Source organism: Colobus angolensis, unplaced genomic scaffold (assembly GCF_000951035.1).
Source record: "Colobus angolensis palliatus isolate OR3802 unplaced genomic scaffold, Cang.pa_1.0 Scaffold2, whole genome shotgun sequence".
NCBI classification, from domain to species: Eukaryota; Metazoa; Chordata; class Mammalia; order Primates; family Cercopithecidae; genus Colobus; species Colobus angolensis.
Genome location: NW_012115154.1, coordinates 10,172,525 through 10,193,237, shown reverse-complemented (window position 1 = coordinate 10,193,237; position 20,713 = coordinate 10,172,525). Strand labels below are relative to the sequence as shown.

Sequence of the window (20,713 nt, the reverse complement as noted above, 5' to 3'; positions counted from 1 at the left end):
TGGTTTCCTGTCCCAACAGAAGTAGAAACTGTTCTGAAATCCCCCTCCTGCTCACAGGCTGCACACCATGACTAGAAGAGTAGGCATTCATCTTCTACTATTCCCTGTATATGGTTAGTCCTGTATATGGTTAGGCATTCGTCTTCTGCTATTCCCTGTATATGGTTAGTGGTACTTTCTCTAAATATGCACAATGTGTGAGAAAAATTGTGTTGGCCACGAAGATGATCCCAGTCCCCAGTGCCATACCGTAGACATGAGATCTTGTCCCCCATCCCAGCATGCACCACTGCACCCCTCAATGCTCAGTTCACCTGCCTCCTGCTCCACTCTGAACAGCCAGCAGTCAGCCTCCAGGACCACAGTGTGTTCCCTTCTACCACTAACTCCCTTCCATCTAAAATGTCCGAAATTACTCGTTTGCCACGTATTTTCTGTCCTGTAAGTTCCTGCTCCAGTGTCATGTTCTATACAACACCTTTCCTGGCCAATGCCTCTGAGCTGGATTCTTGGTTTCTTTGGTTCATCAGAATGTAGGTTCCATTTACAGGATGTTTATTTTAAAGTTTTTGCTTTACCTTCATCATCATTGTTGTGTGTTGGTGAGAGTAGGGAACTCTCCGGAGAAATTTCTGAAAATTCTCGAGGGCAAGGACTGAGTATCTCTCAATCTATTAGTCAGTTGGTTCCCAGGATGGATTACTCCTTTCTTCCTCCCTGTCTTGGGGATGAAAGCCTCCCTTGCTCCTGTCCTCAGTGAATGTTGTCTTCTCACAGAAGGCAGGCAGCCAGCACCTCAGCTGATTTGAGCCTGGTCATCTCTCTCTAAGACTCTGACAACTCTTTTCATCATTGTGAGAGAAGAAAGATTCAGACAGGATACATAAGAGGGACTTTTATCCTCAGCTTCTATCTGTCCCACACTGACCTCACAATGGGGCTGCCAAACAAGAGACTTTAGGCTCAATTTCAACATCCCCTGCCTCCAGGAGTGCTCAAAGCCCTGGATCCATCAGGGAGCCAAAGCCACCAACTGTGACACCTGGGTCCAGCCCAGGTCTCAAATACAGACGGCTCCAATCTCAGGCTAACAGAAAATTTGGAAAGTCACAAAGCCAATGTTCTTTCTATAAACACATTTTTCTCTCAATATCATATGAGAAATTTAAGATTCAGCTGTCACTGACATGAAATAGACCCCATATCCTGAGCACCTTAGGACTTGTAGACTTTACTCCTCACTTCTTTCAGGTCTTTGCCCAAGTGTCCAAGCTCAGGGAGACTTTCTTCTTTATTCTCTCTAAAAGAATGCATACTATACTTCACTCTCTATCACCTCATTAGAACATATTTATCATTTTAGCCTTCATCACCAGAAAATATTTGTTTACCTTATGTTTATTTTCTGTCACTCATTTTTCAGTGTAAGCACCATGAAAACAAGAAATGTATTGTTCTTGTTTACTGTATCTCATACAGAATGAGGTGGTACTATTTCTGAATTAATCAATGAATTGATCAATTAAAGAAAAAATCTACAAACAAAGCCTTTCCAGGCCTGGTTATGGCTAATGCTGAAGGAAACGGCTTTCTCGCCCTTCTGTCTTCACTGGACAATGCCCAGTAATCTGTTAGTCCTCTCTCTGAGGCCTCTTATAAAATGACAGTCGGGTAACAAGGACCAACTTGATGAAAGAGCTCAGTCCAATTTCCACAATCTCTGTTTACCTAGAACCACCTGAAAAGAAAGGAGAGATAATGGTTCTGACAACAGCAAGGAGCTGCGCTATATCCGGCATTGGGTCACAGAAGAGATGAAAGTGATTTCTGCTATGAAGGAGGGATTTGGAGTTCAGCCCATCTACTCTGCTGCTACACTAGCCCACAATTCAGGATCTGGGTGTGCCTGTTCTAGATGGTATGCCGACTCAGAACATCCCATCCCGTCCTGAAACTCACTCTTTCTTCCACAGATAAAATCTACTGGAAGGCATTTACCTTCAAGAAAGAAACTGAAGTGAAATGTTGTATGGCCCTCTGGATCTGCCTGATAGGTGCTGAGGCAGCTCCGTGGGTCAGAGGAAGCTGCTGCTGCCTTAACCCTCATTGAAAAAGGAAACTGTCTTCACACAATCATTTAGGAAAGTGTCTAGGAATTATGGCACCATGGGATGCTGCACTGTTTGACTCTTTCTCTCTCCCTTCTTCTTTCCCTTCACACTGTGTTCCTGAGGAATGTTATTCATTGAGGAAAGCTAGTTCAGGGAAACTCTGGGAACACAGTTAAGGAGAGAAAAAGGAAAGTTTCAGCTCTTCTATTCTGAGGCCAGTCAAGTCTTAGCATGCTTAAAAGTTTTATATACTGAGTGAATTTAAAATCTTCCTCGTCAAGAGTATATCAGCACTCACGCTGCCTTCCTCTATGCTACGAGTCCTGATTAGTATCAAACAGTTCGAGTAAGCCCCATGTTCTCTTACATGCATTTTCTTAATCCATTTAACCCTTCAAAGCCTAAGCTGTTCACAAGCAGAAGCCTTCATAAAAGTTTCCAAGATACACATTAAAAATCCTCAGGGCAGGGAACTGTGAGTGATGTGAGCAGAATATTGGACTAGAAAGCTTCAAGCTCCTATCCCTCCAGAGGAATAAAAGAAAACAGCATAAACTATCAGAACCAACTTTACAATGTTCCTTATACAATCACATTTTTCTCCCAAAATCATACCAGAAATTAAAGAGTCAGCTGTCACTAACATAAAATAGACCTCATCTCCTGAGTATCTTAGAGTTTCTGGGCTTCATCCCTTACTTCCTTCAGGTCTTTGCTTAAGTGTCCAAGTTCAGGGAAACTGTCCTCATCATTCTGTCTGAAGAAAACACATACCACCCTTCACTCGCTATCTCCTCACTAAGATCTACTTTTCTCTTTAGCCTTCATCACTTGAAATTATATGTTTCCTTTTTGCTTACTTTCTGTCACTCATTTTACAATGTAAGCACCATGAAAGCAAGAAGATTGTCATCCTTGTTGATTGTGTCTCACGATCTAGTACTATTTCTGAATGAATTCATCAATTAAAGGATGAATCTATGATCAGAACCTAGGCACACTTGGCTATGGCCAATGCTGAAGGCAGCTGCTTTCTCTCCCTTCTGTCCTCAATGAGACACTGCCCAGTCATCATTCAGTCCTCTCTCTGAGACCTCCCTTTTTTTTTTTTTTTTTTGAGATGGAGTATTGCTCTGTTGCCCAGGCTGGAGTGCAGTGGAGCAATCGTGGCTCACTGCAAACTCCGCCTCCCAGATTCATGTCATTCTCCTGCCTCAGCCTCCCGAGTAGCTGGGACTACAGGCACCCGCACCATGCCTGGCTATTTTCTTATTATTTTCAGTAGAGGCGGGGTTTCACCATGTTAGCTGGGATGGTCTCAATCTCCTGACCTTGTGATCCGCCTACCTCGGCCTCCCAAAGTGCTGGGATTACAGGTGTGAGCCACCGCGCCTGGCTCTGAGACCTCTTGTAAAATGATATTTGGGTAACAAGGACCCACTTGATGGAAGAACTCAGTCTGATTTCCACGATTTCTGCTTATGTGGGACCCACTGAAAAGAAAGGAGAGATGATGGTTCTAACAATAGCAACGACCAATGCCTATGTCAAGCACTGAGTCAGAGAATACTTGAAAGTGTTTTCTGCTATGCAAGAAGAATTTGAAGATGAGTCTATTACTCTTTAAAATCTGAATATCCTCATCCTAGAGGGCAAACAAGCCCAGAACTTCGCATCCTGAGCCTATCCTAGTTTCTCCTTCACAGAGCAGAACTCCTAGAAAACACTCACCTCCAGAGAAATACCCTGAAGTAAAAAGTTGAATGGCTGCCTAGGACTCGATCCAGGCTGCCTCCTGACTGATTAGTGCTGAGATTGCTCTATGGGCCAGAGGAAGCTGCTGCTTCTTCACTCTCAGTGAAAGAGAAAACTGATTTCACACAAACATTGAGGAGAAAGTCTAGAAATCATAATGCCATGGGATGCCCCACTGTTTCCCTCTTTCTCTTTCCCTCCTTCTTTCACTTTGCATTGCATCCCTAAGGAATATTATTTACTAAGGAAAGTTAGTTCAGAGAAACCCTGCAGTGAAGGAAACACCAAAGAAACTTTCAGCTCTTCTCTCCTGAGACTAATCAGGTTTGAGAACTCTTAAAAGTTTTGAGTAATGGGAAAACTTGAAATCTCCCTCATCAAGAGTTTCTCAAAACCCAGGCTGTCTTTCTCTAGGCTCTAAGTCCTGGTTATAAACAGGTCAAGTCAGTCTTGCACTCTCTCATGTGCATCTCTCTAATTCCATTTAACCCTACACAGACTACATTCTCTGTGATGGTTAACTTGACTGGATTGAGAGATGCCTAGATGGACAGTGAAGCATTGTTTCTGGGAGTGTCTGTGAGGGTGTTTCCAGGGGAGACTGACATGTGGGTCAGTGGACTGGAAGAGAAGGCTTTATTCTAGCCATAGGTGAGGCTAGAATAAAGTTTGCAGAAGGGGGACATTCAGCTTTCTTAGATTCCTCTCTCTTTCTTTTTCTCTCTCCCTTCTAGAGTGAGATGTCTTTTTTCCTCCTGCCCTTGAACATCAGACCCCAGGTTCTTCAGCCTTTGGACTCTAGGACTTGCACCAGCAACCTGCCTCAGACTGGAAGCTATACTGTCAGCTTCCTTGGTCTTGAGGCTTTTGAACTGGGACTGAGCTACACTACCAGCTTTTCTCATTTCCCACCTTGGAGACAACCTATTTGGGGACTTCACCTTTGTAATCATGTGAGCCAATTCTCCCTAATAAATTCCCTTTCATATACATATGAAAGGGAGTGTATGTGTATGTGTGTGTGTGCATGTGCATGTGTGTGCATGTGCATGTGTGTATACACATATAGTATTAGCTCTCTTCCTCTAGAGAAACCTGATGAATACACATCAAAAACTCAGAGGCCAGGGATGAGTAACATGAGAAAATAGTGGAATAGGCAGCTTCAAGCTCCTGACTCTTAATTGAAAAGACAAAAACAACCCGAAACTCCCAAAATCAACTTTATTAGAACTTCAGAAAATATTCAGTGTTTCAGCAACCAAGTGAACACTGATACAAGAAAAAAAACAAACAACTCAAAAACATTAGGAAAGCTTCATGGTGTTTTTATTTACCTTTGCCCACCCTCTCCCCACCTCACCAGCAGTCTTGAAAATGACAGCCTGTATCCCCTGTATCACCCTCTGGTTCCAGAGGGTGCAGAGCAAACTTCATTCACAAAGTATTATGTATGTCTATTCTAATCTGTCTGGACTACCTGAAGGACAGGAACAATGTGCTAATCTTTGTTTCACTTAACACAGATTCTATTCATGGCAAAAAGTGGCAGCCATTGTGTAAGAATATCGTAAAACAAAAATTCTGCAGGGCAAAAGATTACTATTGAGACATATAATACACCATCTAAAGTCTCAGAGAAAATGTCAGGGAAAGATTCTTTGGGAAACTATGGAACTCAAAAGAAACAATATATACTGGGGAATTTAGAAAATCACACATTTATCTAGGGGCAAAATACATTATCAGAAAAGATCAAAAAATATCCTAACCGTTTACTTTTGACTGACGTCTAGGTTCAGTTTAAGCCTGGTTACGTACTGGAGAACTACACCAGCACAGAGTCAATCAACTAAGATGAAAGAGATTGTTTGGGTGTTTTTTTGTTTGTTTGTTTCCTTGTTTCCTTGTGTTTTGACTTTTTTGTTGTTTGTTAGCTTTTGAAGTTTTTGTTTTGTTTTGTTTTTTGTATTGTGTTCCAGGAATTCAGTGAAATCTCTGTCAAAACATTAGCTAAATACAGCTAAAGAAACAGACTTCAATGACCATATATGTCTAGGAATACAGTCTTTATAAAATTAGTATTACAAAATCACTAAACAAGTGGATGTCTACTTTGACAATAAAAAAAAGGCTTCAACAATAAAAACAACAACAACAAACTTTTGGAAACACAAATAATTTGACTTACAGAATTGTGACTCTATAATATCCAAATGTCTGTGTTTCAACAAGAAAATCATAAAGTATTCAAAGAAATAAGAAAGTATGGTCCATTCAAAAGAACAAAATAAATCAACATCAACAGAAACCACCCCTGAGGAAGACCAGTATTAAACTTAATAAACAACGGCGTTAAATCACTGTCTTAAATATGTTCAAAGAACTAAAGAAAAATAGGTACAAAGAACTAAAGACACTCAGGAAAATGATGTATGAAAAAAATGAGAATGTCAAAAAGGACGTTTTAAAAATGTTTAGAGAAAAATATTTTAATAGAAAAAAAGGTACCAAACAGAAATTCTAGAGCTAAAGAGTATAATAATTAATAAAGCGGGAAATTTATTAAAGAGGTTCAATGGCGTATTTAAGCTAGAAGAAATAATCAGCAAACTTGAAGACATGACAATTGCTATTATCCAGTCTGAGGAGCAGAAAGAAGAAAGAAGAAAAGTGAACACAGACTAAGGTACCTGTGGGACACCATCAAGCACTTAAACATACACATAATGGAAATCCCAGCAGGAAGAAACAAAGAGAAATGTGCATAAAAAGTATTTAAGAAATAATGGCCTAAAACTTCCTAAATTTGTTGAAAAGCATGAATCTACACATCAGTGAAGCTCAACGAACTCAAACTGGAGAAACTTAGAGAGATCCACACAAAGGCACATTATAATCAGTTAAAAAACAAAGAGAGAAACTTGAAAGCAGCAAAAGAGAAGCATCTTTTCACATACATGGGATTCTCATAAGATCAACTGTCAGTTTTTTATCAGAAATTATGTAGGCTAAAAGTAGTAAGGTAGTAATATTTAATGCTTAAAGGAAAAAAAATTTTTTCAACTAAGAATTATGTGTTCAGCTAAATCATCCTTCAAAAAAACAGGAAGAAATTAAGACATTCTCAGATATACAAAAGTTAAGGGAGTTTGGTACCAGTATCTTCCCTACATGAAATACTAAAAGGAGTCCTTCAGGTTGAAGAGGAAGAACCCTGGACAGAAACTTAAAGTTGATGAATATATAAAGATCTCAACTAAAGATAACTACATGGATGAATATAAAAATGTTTTATTGTATTTTTGGTTGTTGTAACTCCACCTTTTATTTCATACAAAATTTACAAGATGAATTAAAAATAATTATAAATCTATTTTCTTGGTTATGCAATAGACAAAGATATACTTTATGACAACAACATGAAAGAGGGGATTGGAGCTATATAGACTAGAGTTTGTGCATGATATTCCAGTTAAATGGGTATCAATACAAACCATAGTGTTATAAATTTAGGATGTAAAACATAATCTCCTAGGTAAACACAAAGAAAACAACTTTTATTTTCTTTATTCGTTTATTTTTAGAGATGGGGCCGCATTCTGTCACCACGTCTGGAGCATAGTGGTGTGATCACAGCTCACTGCAACCTCAAACTCCTGAACTCAAGGGATTTTCGTGCCTCCACCTCCCAAGTAGCTGAGACAGGCATAAGCCACTACACCCAGTTACATTTTTAGATTTTTCTGTAGAGACAAGAGTCTCACCATCTTGCTCAGATTGATCTCAGACTCCTGGGCTCAAGTGATCCTCCTACCTCAGCCTCCTAAAAACTATTGGGATTATGAGTGAGGCACCATGTCCAGCCAGAAAATAGTTTTTTCAGTTCCAAATGAGTTTAATTCTTTACATTTTAGCTAGAACTGGCTGAACAGTATAACAAAAATGAAATCTCAAACTGGCCTTGAATTAGTTTGATCTCAATACCAGTAGCTTAATAACAGTAGATTCAAAGCAGGCAGAAAAGGAAAGAGAAATAGAGAGCTTTAGAAGACTCTACTCAACTCTATAGTTGTAGATTAACCATTTGAGCTCTGAATTTTTCTTGTTGTAATTCGCCCCTCAGTTTTAAAATGTGCACAAGAAAGGATCACAATATGTAACCAGCTGGAGGATTAGAAAATCATGGCTTTGAACTTCTGCAGGAGTTTCTACCCTTTCTCCCTTTCCTGCTCTAATGATTTGTGATTAGCCAGTCTTATTGCAATAACACCACATTTACTATCATTATCATACTTTAATATCTTGGCTTCTTGCAATAGGTATTCAGTCCTTGCCAGTGTTTTCCAAGCACCCCTGTACTCATGTGGTGGCCCACAAAGGTAGTGCAGTTGGGCAACTCCACTCCACATAGACATTGCTGACTGCCCAGGGATTCCCCACCATAGACACCCATTCCTGGCTCGATGTTTGTTCTCTCTGACCCCGTTTGTGATGCTAGTTGTAACCAGAAAAATCCAGAATCATACTTTTAAAAAAACTTCCCCCCAAACTAGGAGGGAGCCAAGAGACCAAAGAATGACTCAGACAAGTCCAGCTTGGCCAGTGGATAAGTTTATTAGGACTTACATATGAGACACTCCTAGATAGCAGAGGACAGCTTTAGAGACCTGACTTGCTTTCCATCTCTAAACTGCTTTTAAGCTGATTTTCTGGCTCTTTGCCTACTGTGTGTGCATGATGGGACTGTTTTCCTTAGGTTCTCAGATATTCTCTGGGATGTTTGGGTACTCAAGGACACCTGCTCCTTGGCTGGGCACCATGGCCTTGACTCACCACTTGGCCATCAAGGACACCTGCTACTTGACTAGGCACCATGGCCTTGACTCACTACTTGGCCATTAAGTTTCAAGCAGTGGCCATACACCCTTAAGTAACCTGGTGGGGGACCTGCAACCCTACACCAGTAACAAGGCCTACTTCTCATCATCTGCCACATGTGACTTTGGGAATATTACTTAGATTCTCTCTGCTTCAGTTCTGCCACCCACACACCAGAAATAATGATACCAGGCCCAGCCCTATCTCTTCTTTCTAAGGTTGTTGTGACATTTGGAATGAGATTATGGGTTTAAGAAACTTTAAAGGGTTAGAGTGATACAAAGTGTAATGAATTTTACATCTCAGACTAATCTGATATAAAATCTTTACTAACAAGTCCATAAAGATGTTAGCTCAGTGTCTAGGATTCAGTAAATGCTTAGAGGATATCAGCTATTAGTGTTACCACTCTTTTTCTTGTTAGACTGTGCTCCCAGTTATCCAAGGATGACTTTGGTAGCCTATTATTAATCTAAATCTTTAAGTATTAGAGGTACTGCCTTCTGAATTGTCACCAGGCCTAATGTCATCTAGACTGTAAACAATCCCCCAACTATCAAGATAACTTCTATGAATGCTTTTCATTTCCATATTTTCTTGGCTCAATGCTGTTGGTCAGGACAACAAATACCAACTTAGTGATGATGACTGAGTGATGAAATAGTGATCAAAGGGACATATGAAGCTAGTGTAACAAAGATGGGAGGGGCTGGGGAGAGTATAAGTAACTATTAGGAGGTTCAGAGCAAACCTCAGGACACTTTCTCCGTGAGCTAAGGTAAAGAATATTGTCCCTCACAGCCCTGGTCTCAGAAACTCTGTGGGGAAGATAAGTCCTGAGCCTAGAGCTGCCATTTCCACAGACAACTGAACTACCCTCAAACAGATGTGCTTTTAGGGGCAGCAGATAGAAGGAGCTGAATCCAGGAGTTTCCTTCCCTGAAATTCACCAACAGAGGCACAGTCCTCCACCTTCCCTGGAACAGAAGGGCTTTCATCTCTCTCTCTGAAGCCATCTCCCTCCCCTGTTTATGCCCATAGCTGCTTTCCAGTGCCATAGAGTGTCCCGGTACCTAACCATAGCCACTGGGTCTATCAGGTGTTCCTGAGGAGACAACGAAGCAACCGCTCCACACTCTGCTGATTTTCTTCTACATCTCACAGGGGGAAGAGCTGGATCACCATGAAATTTATCTTCTATTTGGGTGTCCTCACTGGTATGTACTCCAGACCTTGTACTCTGTCCTGTAAGGCATAGGTTAACGGATGGGGTGAGACAGAGGCAGGATTGCAAAGGGTGCAGAAAAAGAGTCAAAAATAGTGTCATCGGCAGAATTAGGGGTCCTGCCTCTTAGACTCCATCCAAAGGCTCTCCAGATAGGCTGAGCCCACTTCTCTAGTGGTAAGCTATAGGGTGGGTTAAGGCACACATGTGCCCCGGAGAAGGCTTAATAGTGATTGTCTTCCCACTGACCCTAATTATTGAAAAAGGTAAGCCTCATCACCATCTGGCTAAGTCCCAGTGTGGTCACAAGGACACAGAACTCATTTTGACCTCTGATATTTATCTGTTTCTAAAACTTTGAAGACGCAGAATGCAGGAAACAGAGAAGGTGGAAACAAAAGATCAAATACTAGGGCCCTGCCTTCTGTAGTCCCTGCCGCACGTGGGGTTCTTCTGATGACTGAATTTGGAGGTGAGGCATTTCCCACCACTGTCTGACTGTCTAGGTTGTATCACACATTAGCTGTGTGAGATTAGCCAAGTTAATTAATTCTTCTGTGCTTCAATTTCTTCAAAATGGGGGTATGACTACCTATATTATAGAATTATTGTGAAGATTAATGAAATCTATGTAAAGCACTTAGAATAGTGCCTGCTAGAGAGAGCTCAATGTCTCTTGCCCTTGTTGATAGTCTACCCTTTTCTCTTTGGGGTTTCTAACTGTGTGATCACACAGAAGGGTGTGGTGAGGTACAGGCCTAGGCTTGGGGAAGATTAACAGGAGTACCAAGAGAAGATAAGACAAGAACAATACTTTATTTCTGGTACTAGAATCAGCCTTATTTCCCTTTATTCTCTAGGGTATGTTTTAAATAATTCATTTATAAAAACAATATACATTCATATTACAAAATTTAGACATTTTTAAAGTAGAAAACTAAGCATTATTCATAATCCCACCTCTTAGTCAACACATGCTAACACTTCGAGTTTACTCTCAGACTCTATATATTTTTTTCATTTACATGGTTTTTCATTTATGTTTGAGACAAATAGATTATATCCACAATTTTCTTGTTCTTTTTATCTTAAATAAGCATTATTAATATTTATCTCGCTGTTTAATATTCTATATAGTTTAACTTTTATTACATATGATGTTCCACTTTTTCATGTGCTTCATTTCAATGTCCAACACTACTATGTCAGGTGTTTATGTTTCCAATGTTCAGCTATTATAAATAGTGCTAATATGAGCAAACTTGTTTGTAAACCTTGTCTATACTGATTTTTTTCTTTAGAACGGATTCTTGGGGTTGGAATGATTAGGTCACAGGTTATAAACAATTTATGATTCTTGATGCCTATTTCTAAATTGCTTTTCAAGAAGATGGAATCAATTTACTAGCAGTGATGAGAGTCTCATTATACTCAGATTGAATATTATCAATATTAAACAAAATTATTATAAATATGAGATAAAATGGCATATCATTTTAATTTACATTTTTATTAGAAAAATATGTCAAATATGTTAACTTTTCCTGGCCAATGGTAACTGTTTAAGAGTCATCCAGATTCCTTTTCAAGTAGGAGACTGTTACCTTATTTTTGTAATATTTATATACTAAGAATGTTCATTATTTTCTCAGGGACATTTTTATTTGCTGACTCATCTGTTCAGAAAGAAGACCCTGCTCCCTATTTGGTATACCTGAAGTCTCACTTCAACCCCTGTGTGGGCGTCCTCATCAAACCCAGCTGGGTGCTGGCCCCAGCTCACTGCTATTTACCGTTGAGTATTTGGGCATCCCCAGCCTCAAATCAGCTACTGTTCATTCTAGATCAGTGGTTCTCAAATAAGGGTGACTTCTCCCCAGGGTACACTTGGCAATGTCTGAAGATAGTTTTGGTTGTCACAACCAGGGGGCACTACATTAAAGAACATGACATTAAAATGTAGTGAAGGGCTCCACTACTTACTATGTCACCCTGAGTGAATTACTCCTATGTGCCCCATTAATTCATGCACTAAATGGGGATAAAAATAGAATCCACTGCATAGACTTGTTGTGAGTTAAATGAGATAATCCAGAAAAAAGCACTTAGTACAATTCCTGGCACTTTGTAACATCATCTTAGCAATGATGATGATGATGATGATGATGATGATGATGATTACTTCCAACTCCTCTCCCTCCAGAAATCTGAAAGTGATGCTGGGAAATTTCAAGAGTAGAGTCAGAGATGGTACTGAACAGACAATTAACCCCATTCAGATCGTCCGCTATTGGAACTACAGTGATAGCGCCCCACAGGATGACCTCATGCTCATCAAGCTGGCTAAGCCTGCCATGCTCAATCCCAAAGTCCAGCCCCTTCCCCTTGCTACCACCAATGTCCGGCCAGGCACTGTCTGTGTACTCTCAGGTTTGGACTGGAGCCAAGAAAACAGTGGTAAGTGTGCCTTCCACAGCAAATCAGGGTCATCAGTTGCCCTTTAAGAGGAATATCCATATCCTCATAGCTGAGAGGAGGAAAGGAGAATGAAAGGAAACCCAATGGAGATGCTACCTGAGTGGTGCCACCCTGACTTGCGGCAGAACCTGGAGGCCCCTTGTGATGTCTGATAAAGAATGCCAGAGAAACAAAACTCCTCCTTTCCCAGGGTGTCTAATGCCCCACTGCCTCTGCAGGGCTTTGGCAGCTGGAGCCACCAGGCCATCTGACTCTGCACAGAGGCCCAGCCATTCCTGATTGGCAGAGGCACAATTCACATGAAGAAGGTGTGATCCTACTTCTCATACATGCCATTTCACATATAAAGGACCCCTCTGAGAACTGACGCAGGCCACCAATTAAAATTAAACTCTACCTTAAAGAGACATAAAGCCTTTTTCAAAATCCTCAAGATTAGCTCATAACCATGCTCTTGATGATTTCTCCCCTTTTTCGCATTCCTTATTTTCTTTAAACACACACAAAAAGATACCAGTTGAAATATAGGCTGGTGGTTAGAAGGACTAAATAACAATTGTCAACAGGATGTTTTATTTTATCCCTATCTCTCTCAGGCCGACACCCTGACTTGCGGCAGAACCTGGAGGCCCCTGTGATGTCTGATAAAGAATGCCAGAAAACAGAACAAGGAAAAAGCCACAGGAATTCCTTATGTGTGAAATTTGTGAAAGTATTCAGCCGAATTTTTGGGGTAATCTTTTCTCTGTATTCAGCTTTCATTTACTTGCATATGCCCAGTTAACTATTTACCTTGATGTAAAAACTTTTTTAGATGTCTAAATAATTTCTTGAGAATTTGATAAGGCTGCTGTGAAGCCAGCATTGTTTCTTCAGTAATGGGCTCCCCTTAAATTGTATTTATTAAAGGACATTATAAAGTACTTCCAGTTAAACACACCATTTGCTAGGTATTCATTCTTAGAACTACAAGTAAAATTGTGAAAACAGGCATTTCTTTTAAAAGAAATCAGAGTTTTCACAAACAGAAAATGCCTTCACCAGTTCAAAAAATGGAGTCTGACCCATTTTACATGTGATTTCTAGAGAGACTGTCCTCTGACTTTCTCAAGGTCACACAAAGCTAATTACAGCAAAGTGAGAAAAAGGCTCAAGCTTCCTGTCCCCTGATTCAATCCTCTTTTCATGAGTCCAGTATACGCCTGCAGACAGGGCTCACCCAAGTGGGACACTAGGATTCCTGTGAGATCTGACTCTCTCTCTCTCTCTCTCTCTCTGCACGATCTCTGGTAGGAGGTGGCCGTTGCTACTGTCATCTGCAAAGACAAGCTCCAGGGGATCGAGGTTGGGCACTTCATGGGAGGGGACGTCGGCATCTACACCAATGTTTACAAATATGTATCCTGGATTGAGAACACTGCTAAGGACAAGTGAGAGCCTACTTCTCCCTCTGCATTCCACTGGCCCTGCCATGGACTATACAAGCAGATAATTTTCCCTCAATTGAAAATAAAATCTCCAAATGAAAATTTGGGAATGTAGCATACCAGTAGCCAATGTTTTCTTGTGTGTGTCTCTGTATCCTACAAGGATGTGAAGAACTAAGATCAAATCATGAAATGAGCATTTACTACACTGTCCTGGATTATATTCATCATCTCATTTAATGCTCATAACAAACCTTTGAGGTTATCTTTTGTTCCAACTTTACAAATGAGAAAATGCAGGCTAAAAGAGGTTATTTAACATTGCCCATAGCTGGTGGATATCAGAGCCTGAAATGGAACCCAAAATTGTCAGATTCTAAACCCTTTGCTATTAGCCTCAGTGTTATATGGGAGTCTACAGCATCACAAAAGATTCTGGCTCCTATTCATTTGTCTCCCTCTCTTTCCACTCAAAGGACTTGAAGCTCTCACTTGTGGCTAAGATCTTGGGTACTGGGATAAGCTCTCCTAAGAAAAGTCATACCTCATATCAGTGCTACATAGATTGCAGTATGTTCAGAGACAGTGAGTTAGTGGAAGAGTAGAAAGTAAAAAACAAAACTTCAGAACAAGGCAACAATCACAAATCAAGTCCACAAGGGAGTTTGGCAGCTCTAGTGAAAGGTGAAGATGTCATATAAATCCAAAGAAGATATAGGCAGTAGCAGAGTTTGAAAGGCAGAGATGGCTGAGATGAGGTGAAGGGCAGAAATTGGGCTTAGCCACAGACCATGGTCCTAAAATAGTTAGTCCTATGCTTGAGAAATTGGTAAAGCACTACTACAGACTGAGTGTTTGTGTTCCCCCAAAATTCATAAGTTGAAACCTAAACCACAAAGTGATGGTATTTGGAGGTGAGGCCTTTAGGAAGTGATAAGTGGAAAAATCTGAAAATTGTTTCTTCCAAAAAATGAAAGAAAGCCATTGCAGATAAAAAGGCAACTACGGAGAAAAAGTATTTCTCTATTTAGAAAACAGAAATCACGCAGTTTCAGGCAGCTCACCGCTAGGCTTCTAGTCATATAAATATTATCTTTTTGCTTCTTTTGTTATAGAGAGGATTCAAAAACCCTTACTACTCAGAAAACATCAGAAAAAAAAAATCTAGGGTCTGCCTTTGGGTTTTTGTTTCTTCAATCTTTAGGAAAAGTAACATTTAATGTTTAAAATATAGCTGTCTTGCTTAATGTTCAGAAAAGACGAATTTTCAATAGAAATTTTTAAAATGTGGTTTCTAATCAAGTTTTATAAATAAATTATGCAACAGTAAAGTAATATTTATAGTTAAGTATTGACAAAATATTATTAGGATACAATTGACTCAAATGGTGTCTAAACAACAGAAGGAAGGATGAACTATGTCTAAGAAGGGAAACAATTCAGAGAATATGGAATCAAATATCCATGCATATCTGACTGTATGAGTCAGTTCTTGCATTGCTGTAAAGAACTACCTGAGACTGGGTCATTTATAAAGAAAAGAGGTTTAATTGACTCATAGTTCTGTAGGCTGTACAGGAAGCATGGCTGGGGAGGCCTTGGGAAATGCATGATCATGGTGGAAGGAAAAGGGGAAGCAGGCACGTCTTATGTTACTAGGGAAGCAGGAAGAGATAGCAGAGGGAGGCGCTACGCACTTTTAAACAAACAGATCTCATGAGAATTCACTACCACAAGAACAGCAAGAGGGAAATCTGCCCCCATGATCAAATCACTTCCCACCACACCCTCCTCCAGCAGGGGATTACAGCTCAACATGAGATTTGGGTGGGGACATAAATTCAGACCACATCACTGGCTCCTAATGAGTAGGCAGAAAAAACTCAAGTGGCCATCTTCATGACTGTTCAGTACTCTAAGTGAGGAGAGGATGCTCAGTACCGCAGTGTTAAAGACAGAAGATGTGTAAACTGGTTAGTTCCCAGTGAGAAAGCAAACAGAATATTCTTGATTAAGATAAATATTATCTTGTAAGTCTGAAAAACTGGAATTTTCAGAGCTTTATTAAAAACAGGGTGGCAAATTTGAGTAAAATTATAATTATAGAGAAACACTGGGAATTGCTAGATAAAATCCCCCATGATATTAATCCAGGGGATCAAATACTTACATAAACAGTGAGATTAGAGCATCAGCCCCAAACTAGGGAGATCCCTAAATCTGTATTAGGCAATCTTGAAGGGTCTTGGAACTAAGTCACAGGAAGAGGTTCAGCAAACAGAGAACATAGGAGCAGGCTATCACTGGAAAATAATTCCCATGAAATAAAGGGAAGATACGAAGGGAATTTGCAGGAAAGAGCTCTGGATCTCTATCCAACCAATTTATGTGAGGGTCTGGTGGCAATGAAGAAAGATCTATTCACAGAGTCACGGACCCAAGGGTGGATTCTAGTCTACAGAAGCACTGGTAAAAGCAAAGACACAACTCAAAAATGAAAAAAAAAAAAGTTCTCAAGGAATAAGGAAAGTGCCAAGACACATTTTTAGCTCTGGAGCTAACACAGAGGTAGCTGGTATAAACAACACAGCACCCTTGGAAAGACCAAAAAAAAAAAAACCAATTGAGTGTAATGAAACACATATTCCTATGGCAATGCCCTGCCTAGATTCCCAAACCACAAGACTGGCATAAGGGCCTACATTAGACTGTGCATCATCTCAGAGATGTGGAGTGTATGGGAGTCCTCCAGATTAAATAAATGCTTGTTGTAGAACCTGAGCTTTAGATCAGCACTTGGGGAAACCAAGACAAAGCAATAAAATGAAGTTAGAATGGCAATTATTAAAAAGTCAAGTGACATACTGGTGAGGCTGTGGAAAAAAGGGTACACTTATACACTGTTGGTGGGAATGTAATTAGTTTAGCCACTGTATAAAGCATTTTGGAGATTTCTCAAAGAACTGAAAACAGAGCTACCATTCAACCAAGCAACTCGATTACTGGGTATGTATCCAAAAGAATACAAATTTTTCTACCAAAAAGACCCATTCACTTATATATTCATCACAGCAGTATTCACAATGGCAAAGACATGGAATCAATCTTGGTGTCCACTAATGGTGGATTGGATAAAGAAAATGTGGTACGTATTCACCATGGACTGCTATGCAACCATAAAAAAGAATAAAGTCATATCCTTTACAGCAACAGGGATGCAGCTGAATGCCATAATCCTAAGCAAACTAATGCAGAAACAGAAAATAAAATACTGCATGTTCTGACTTACAAGAGGGTGCTAAGCACTGGGTACTCATGGACATATGGATGGCAACAACACACACTGGAGATTACTAGAGGAGGTAGCGTGGAAGGGGGCAAAGGTTAAAAAATGAACTATTGGCCAGGTGCGGTGGCTCATGCCTGTAATCCCAGCACTTTGGGAGGCGGAGGCAGACGAATCACGAGGTCAGGAGATCGAGACCATCCTGGCTAACACAGTGAAACCCCATCTCTACTAAAACTACACACACACAAAAAGTAGTTGGGCATGGTGGCGGGTGCCTGTAGTCCCAGCTACTTGGGAGGCTGAGGCAGGAGAATGGTGTGAACCCGGGAGGCGGAGCTTGCAGTGAGCCAAGATCATGCCACTGCACTCCAGCCTAAGCGACAAAGCAAGACTCTGTCTCTAACTATTGAGTACTATGTTCAGTATCGGAATGATGATATCAATCACACCCAAACCTCAGCATCACACCATATACTCAGGTAACAAACTTGCACATGAATCCCTGAATCTAAAATAAAAGTTGAAATTATTTTAAAAAATAAAAATTAAAAATAAAACATGAAGAGGATGGAAAACATGAAAGGGAGGAAAAGATGTGTAGTAGATTATATTTTCCACCAATAGCCACAACAACACCTCCCATTCCACAAGCTCTCCTGCAATGTGATCTTGCCATTCCCACAGCAAGAGTGGAATCTCTCTCTCTAATCTGGGTTCTCAGTCTTGGCATTATTAACATTTTGGACAAGATAATTCTTTGCTGTGGAGGGCTGTACTGTGCACCATAGGATGTGTAGCAGGATTCCTGATCTCTACCACTAGATAACAGTAGCACAGCTTGCTTCTCAGTCATGACAATAAAAAATGAGGAACAACGTTGTCCCTGCTTGAGAAACACAGCTCTAGTGCTTTGATTCTAGGTGGACCCTGAAATTTATTTGGTCAGTAAAACACTGCAAAAGGGATTCCGTGCCAGTTCCATGGATAGTACTTAAGTGGCCTGCCTGGCAGATTCCCCTGTTGCCTCTTGGAATGTTCACTTTTGGAACACTCCGTTTTAGTAGCCAGCTAAAGTACTATGAGAAGTTCAAGCCACATAAGGAAGCCAATATAGGCTCTGAAGTTGAGCTCCCAGCCAACAGTAAGCATCAACTGCCCAGCACGTGAGTGAACCGTCCACTCCAGTGGAGCCAACATCTAACTTCAATTGCATGAGTGTCTCTGACAAAAACCACATAGTTGAACTTAGTCAACCTACATAAACATGAAAAATAATAAATTACTGTTTTAAGTTACTAAGTTTTGGGGGTAACTATGAAGCAATGAAATAGAAAGAAATAAGAATGTATTAGAGAAGACAAAATAAGTCACCATTTTTTTAAACTGAAGACAGAAAATTCCATAATGTTTGCCTTATAACCACAATGCTAGTTATAAAATTCATTCTCCAGGTATTAATTATGTAATTAAAAAAAGAATATAGAAATGCTAGAGTTAAAAGGCAAAGTTTTATTAGTGCCTGTAATTAAAAGAATTAGGATCACTTAAATTTAAAAATATAAATAAAATACAGACATTTCTCAAAAGAAGACATGCATACAGCCAACAGATACATGAAAAAATGCTCATCATCACTGGCCATCAGAGAAATGCAAATGAAAACCACAATGAGATACCATCTCACACCAGTTAGAATGGCAATCATAAAAAAGTCAGGAAACAACAGGTGCTGGAGAGAATGTGGAGAAATAGGAACACTTTTACACTGTTGGTGGGATTGTAAACCAGTTCAACCATTATGGAAAACAGTATGGCGATTCCTCAAGGATCTAGAACTAGAAGTACCACATGACCCAGCCATCCCATTACTGGGTATATACCCAAAGGATTATAAATCATGCTGCTATAAAGACACATGCACACGTATGTTTACTGCGGCACTATTCACAATAGCAAAGACTTGGAATCAACCCAAATGTCCATCAGTGACAGACTGGATTAAGAAAATGTGACACATATACACCATGGAATACTATGCAGCCATAAAAAAGGAAGAGTTTGTGTCCTTTGCAGGGACATGGATGCAGCTGGAAACCATCACTCTCAGCAAACTATCGCAAGAACAGAAAACCAAACACCGCATGTTCTCACTCATAGGTGGGAACTGAACAATGAGATCACTTGGACTCGGGAAGGGGAACATCAAACACCGGGGCCTATTATGGGGAGGGGGGAGGGAGGAGGGATTGCACTGGGAGTTATACCTGATGTAAATGACGAGTTGATGGGTGCTGGCGAGTTGATGGGTGCAGCACACCAGCATGGCACAAGTATACATATGTAACAAACCTGCACGTTATGCACATGTACCCTAGAACTTAAAGTATAATAATAAAAAAAAATTTTATTACATTAAGAAAGAAAAAAAATATATATATAAATAAAATAATTCCATTATCTATGCTCAGTAACAGCAAGTTATTACAGCAAAAAGGAAAGAGCATAGGCTTTTGATGTATAAGGGGCTTAAACTCCAGTTGCACCACATTTTAGCTATATCCATTCCAACTGTGAAATGCTAGACATAAGACATAAGGATGGCTTCTATGATCTTTATAAGTTGTACTGCCCTGAAAATTCTATCCAACGCAATAGAGAAGAAAAAATACACACGAAAAAAGCACAAAACATAACAATCATTATTTTGCATAAAATGGAACTGCCAAGTCTCTTGATTGGAAATCCCAATTGATTTTATTGATTATATGTTATCTATAAAGAATATGTTCTGATAGGCCATAATAATTACTTTTAAAATATAAGGAAAATATTTTAATAATAACATTAACTAAAACTATAAACATATGGAAAATTTTCTCTGCCTCTCTAAAGAAAAGCACAAAATTTTCTTGAGTGGAATAAAAAAATACTTGAATCATTATTTCTTTTATCACCCACATTGAAAGCATTTACCATGCTCCTAGATGAGAAAACTTAGTATCACAACATTACTGGTACCCCAATCTCTAATTTAACAATCAATTTTATGACATTCTAAGCAGAATCACAATAAATTTTCTTTAACAAAGCAATTCAAGAAAATGAATTTATGAGAAGAGCCAAAACACTAATAATGAAGAATAAGTAGTGGAGGTGGTTTGTCCTGTCCTCCCAAACAATAAAGTGTACTCTATAGCTCAATAATTAAACTCCTATGGCACAAGTATGAGAATCTGTTTCATAAATCAATAGAACAAAATAGTGAATAAAGTATGAACTGGTCAATTATCCGAGATACGCTCATTTGCCTCATTTCTCCTTTCAGATCTTTTTCCTTCCCTCTTCCTTAAGAACTCTTAACTTGCCAGGCAGGATGGATCGCCTGTAATCCCAGCACTTGGGGAGGCAGAGGTAGTTGGATCACTTGAGTCCAGGAGTTTGAGACCAGCCTGGGCAACATGGTGAAACTCTATCTCTTTTTTTTTTTTTTTTTTGAAACTCCATCTCTTAAAAAAAAAAATACAAAAACTAGCTGGGCATAGTGGCA

The 20,713-nt window shown here is 39.8% G+C and overlaps 1 protein-coding gene across 2 annotated transcripts; it reads left to right on the top strand.

The window, feature by feature from the left end:
- The first annotated feature begins 9,558 nt into the window (after positions 1 to 9,558).
- Positions 9,559 to 14,001, top strand: PRSS37 (protease, serine, 37). 2 transcript variants are annotated; one of them, XM_011941315.1, is made up of 5 exons: positions 9,559 to 9,964; positions 11,625 to 11,766; positions 12,176 to 12,426; positions 13,047 to 13,183; positions 13,744 to 14,001. In XM_011941315.1, the coding sequence occupies exons 1-5, from the start codon at positions 9,931 to 9,933 to the stop codon at positions 13,882 to 13,884; spliced, it is 705 nt and encodes a 234-aa protein (XP_011796705.1). In that variant the 5' UTR covers positions 9,559 to 9,930; the 3' UTR covers positions 13,885 to 14,001. The 2 variants fall into 2 exon arrangements, with proteins under 2 accessions (XP_011796705.1, XP_011796704.1); XM_011941314.1 differs by having other exon boundaries at positions 12,176 to 12,429; positions 13,744 to 13,994.
- Positions 14,002 to 20,713: the final 6,712 nt, after the last annotated feature.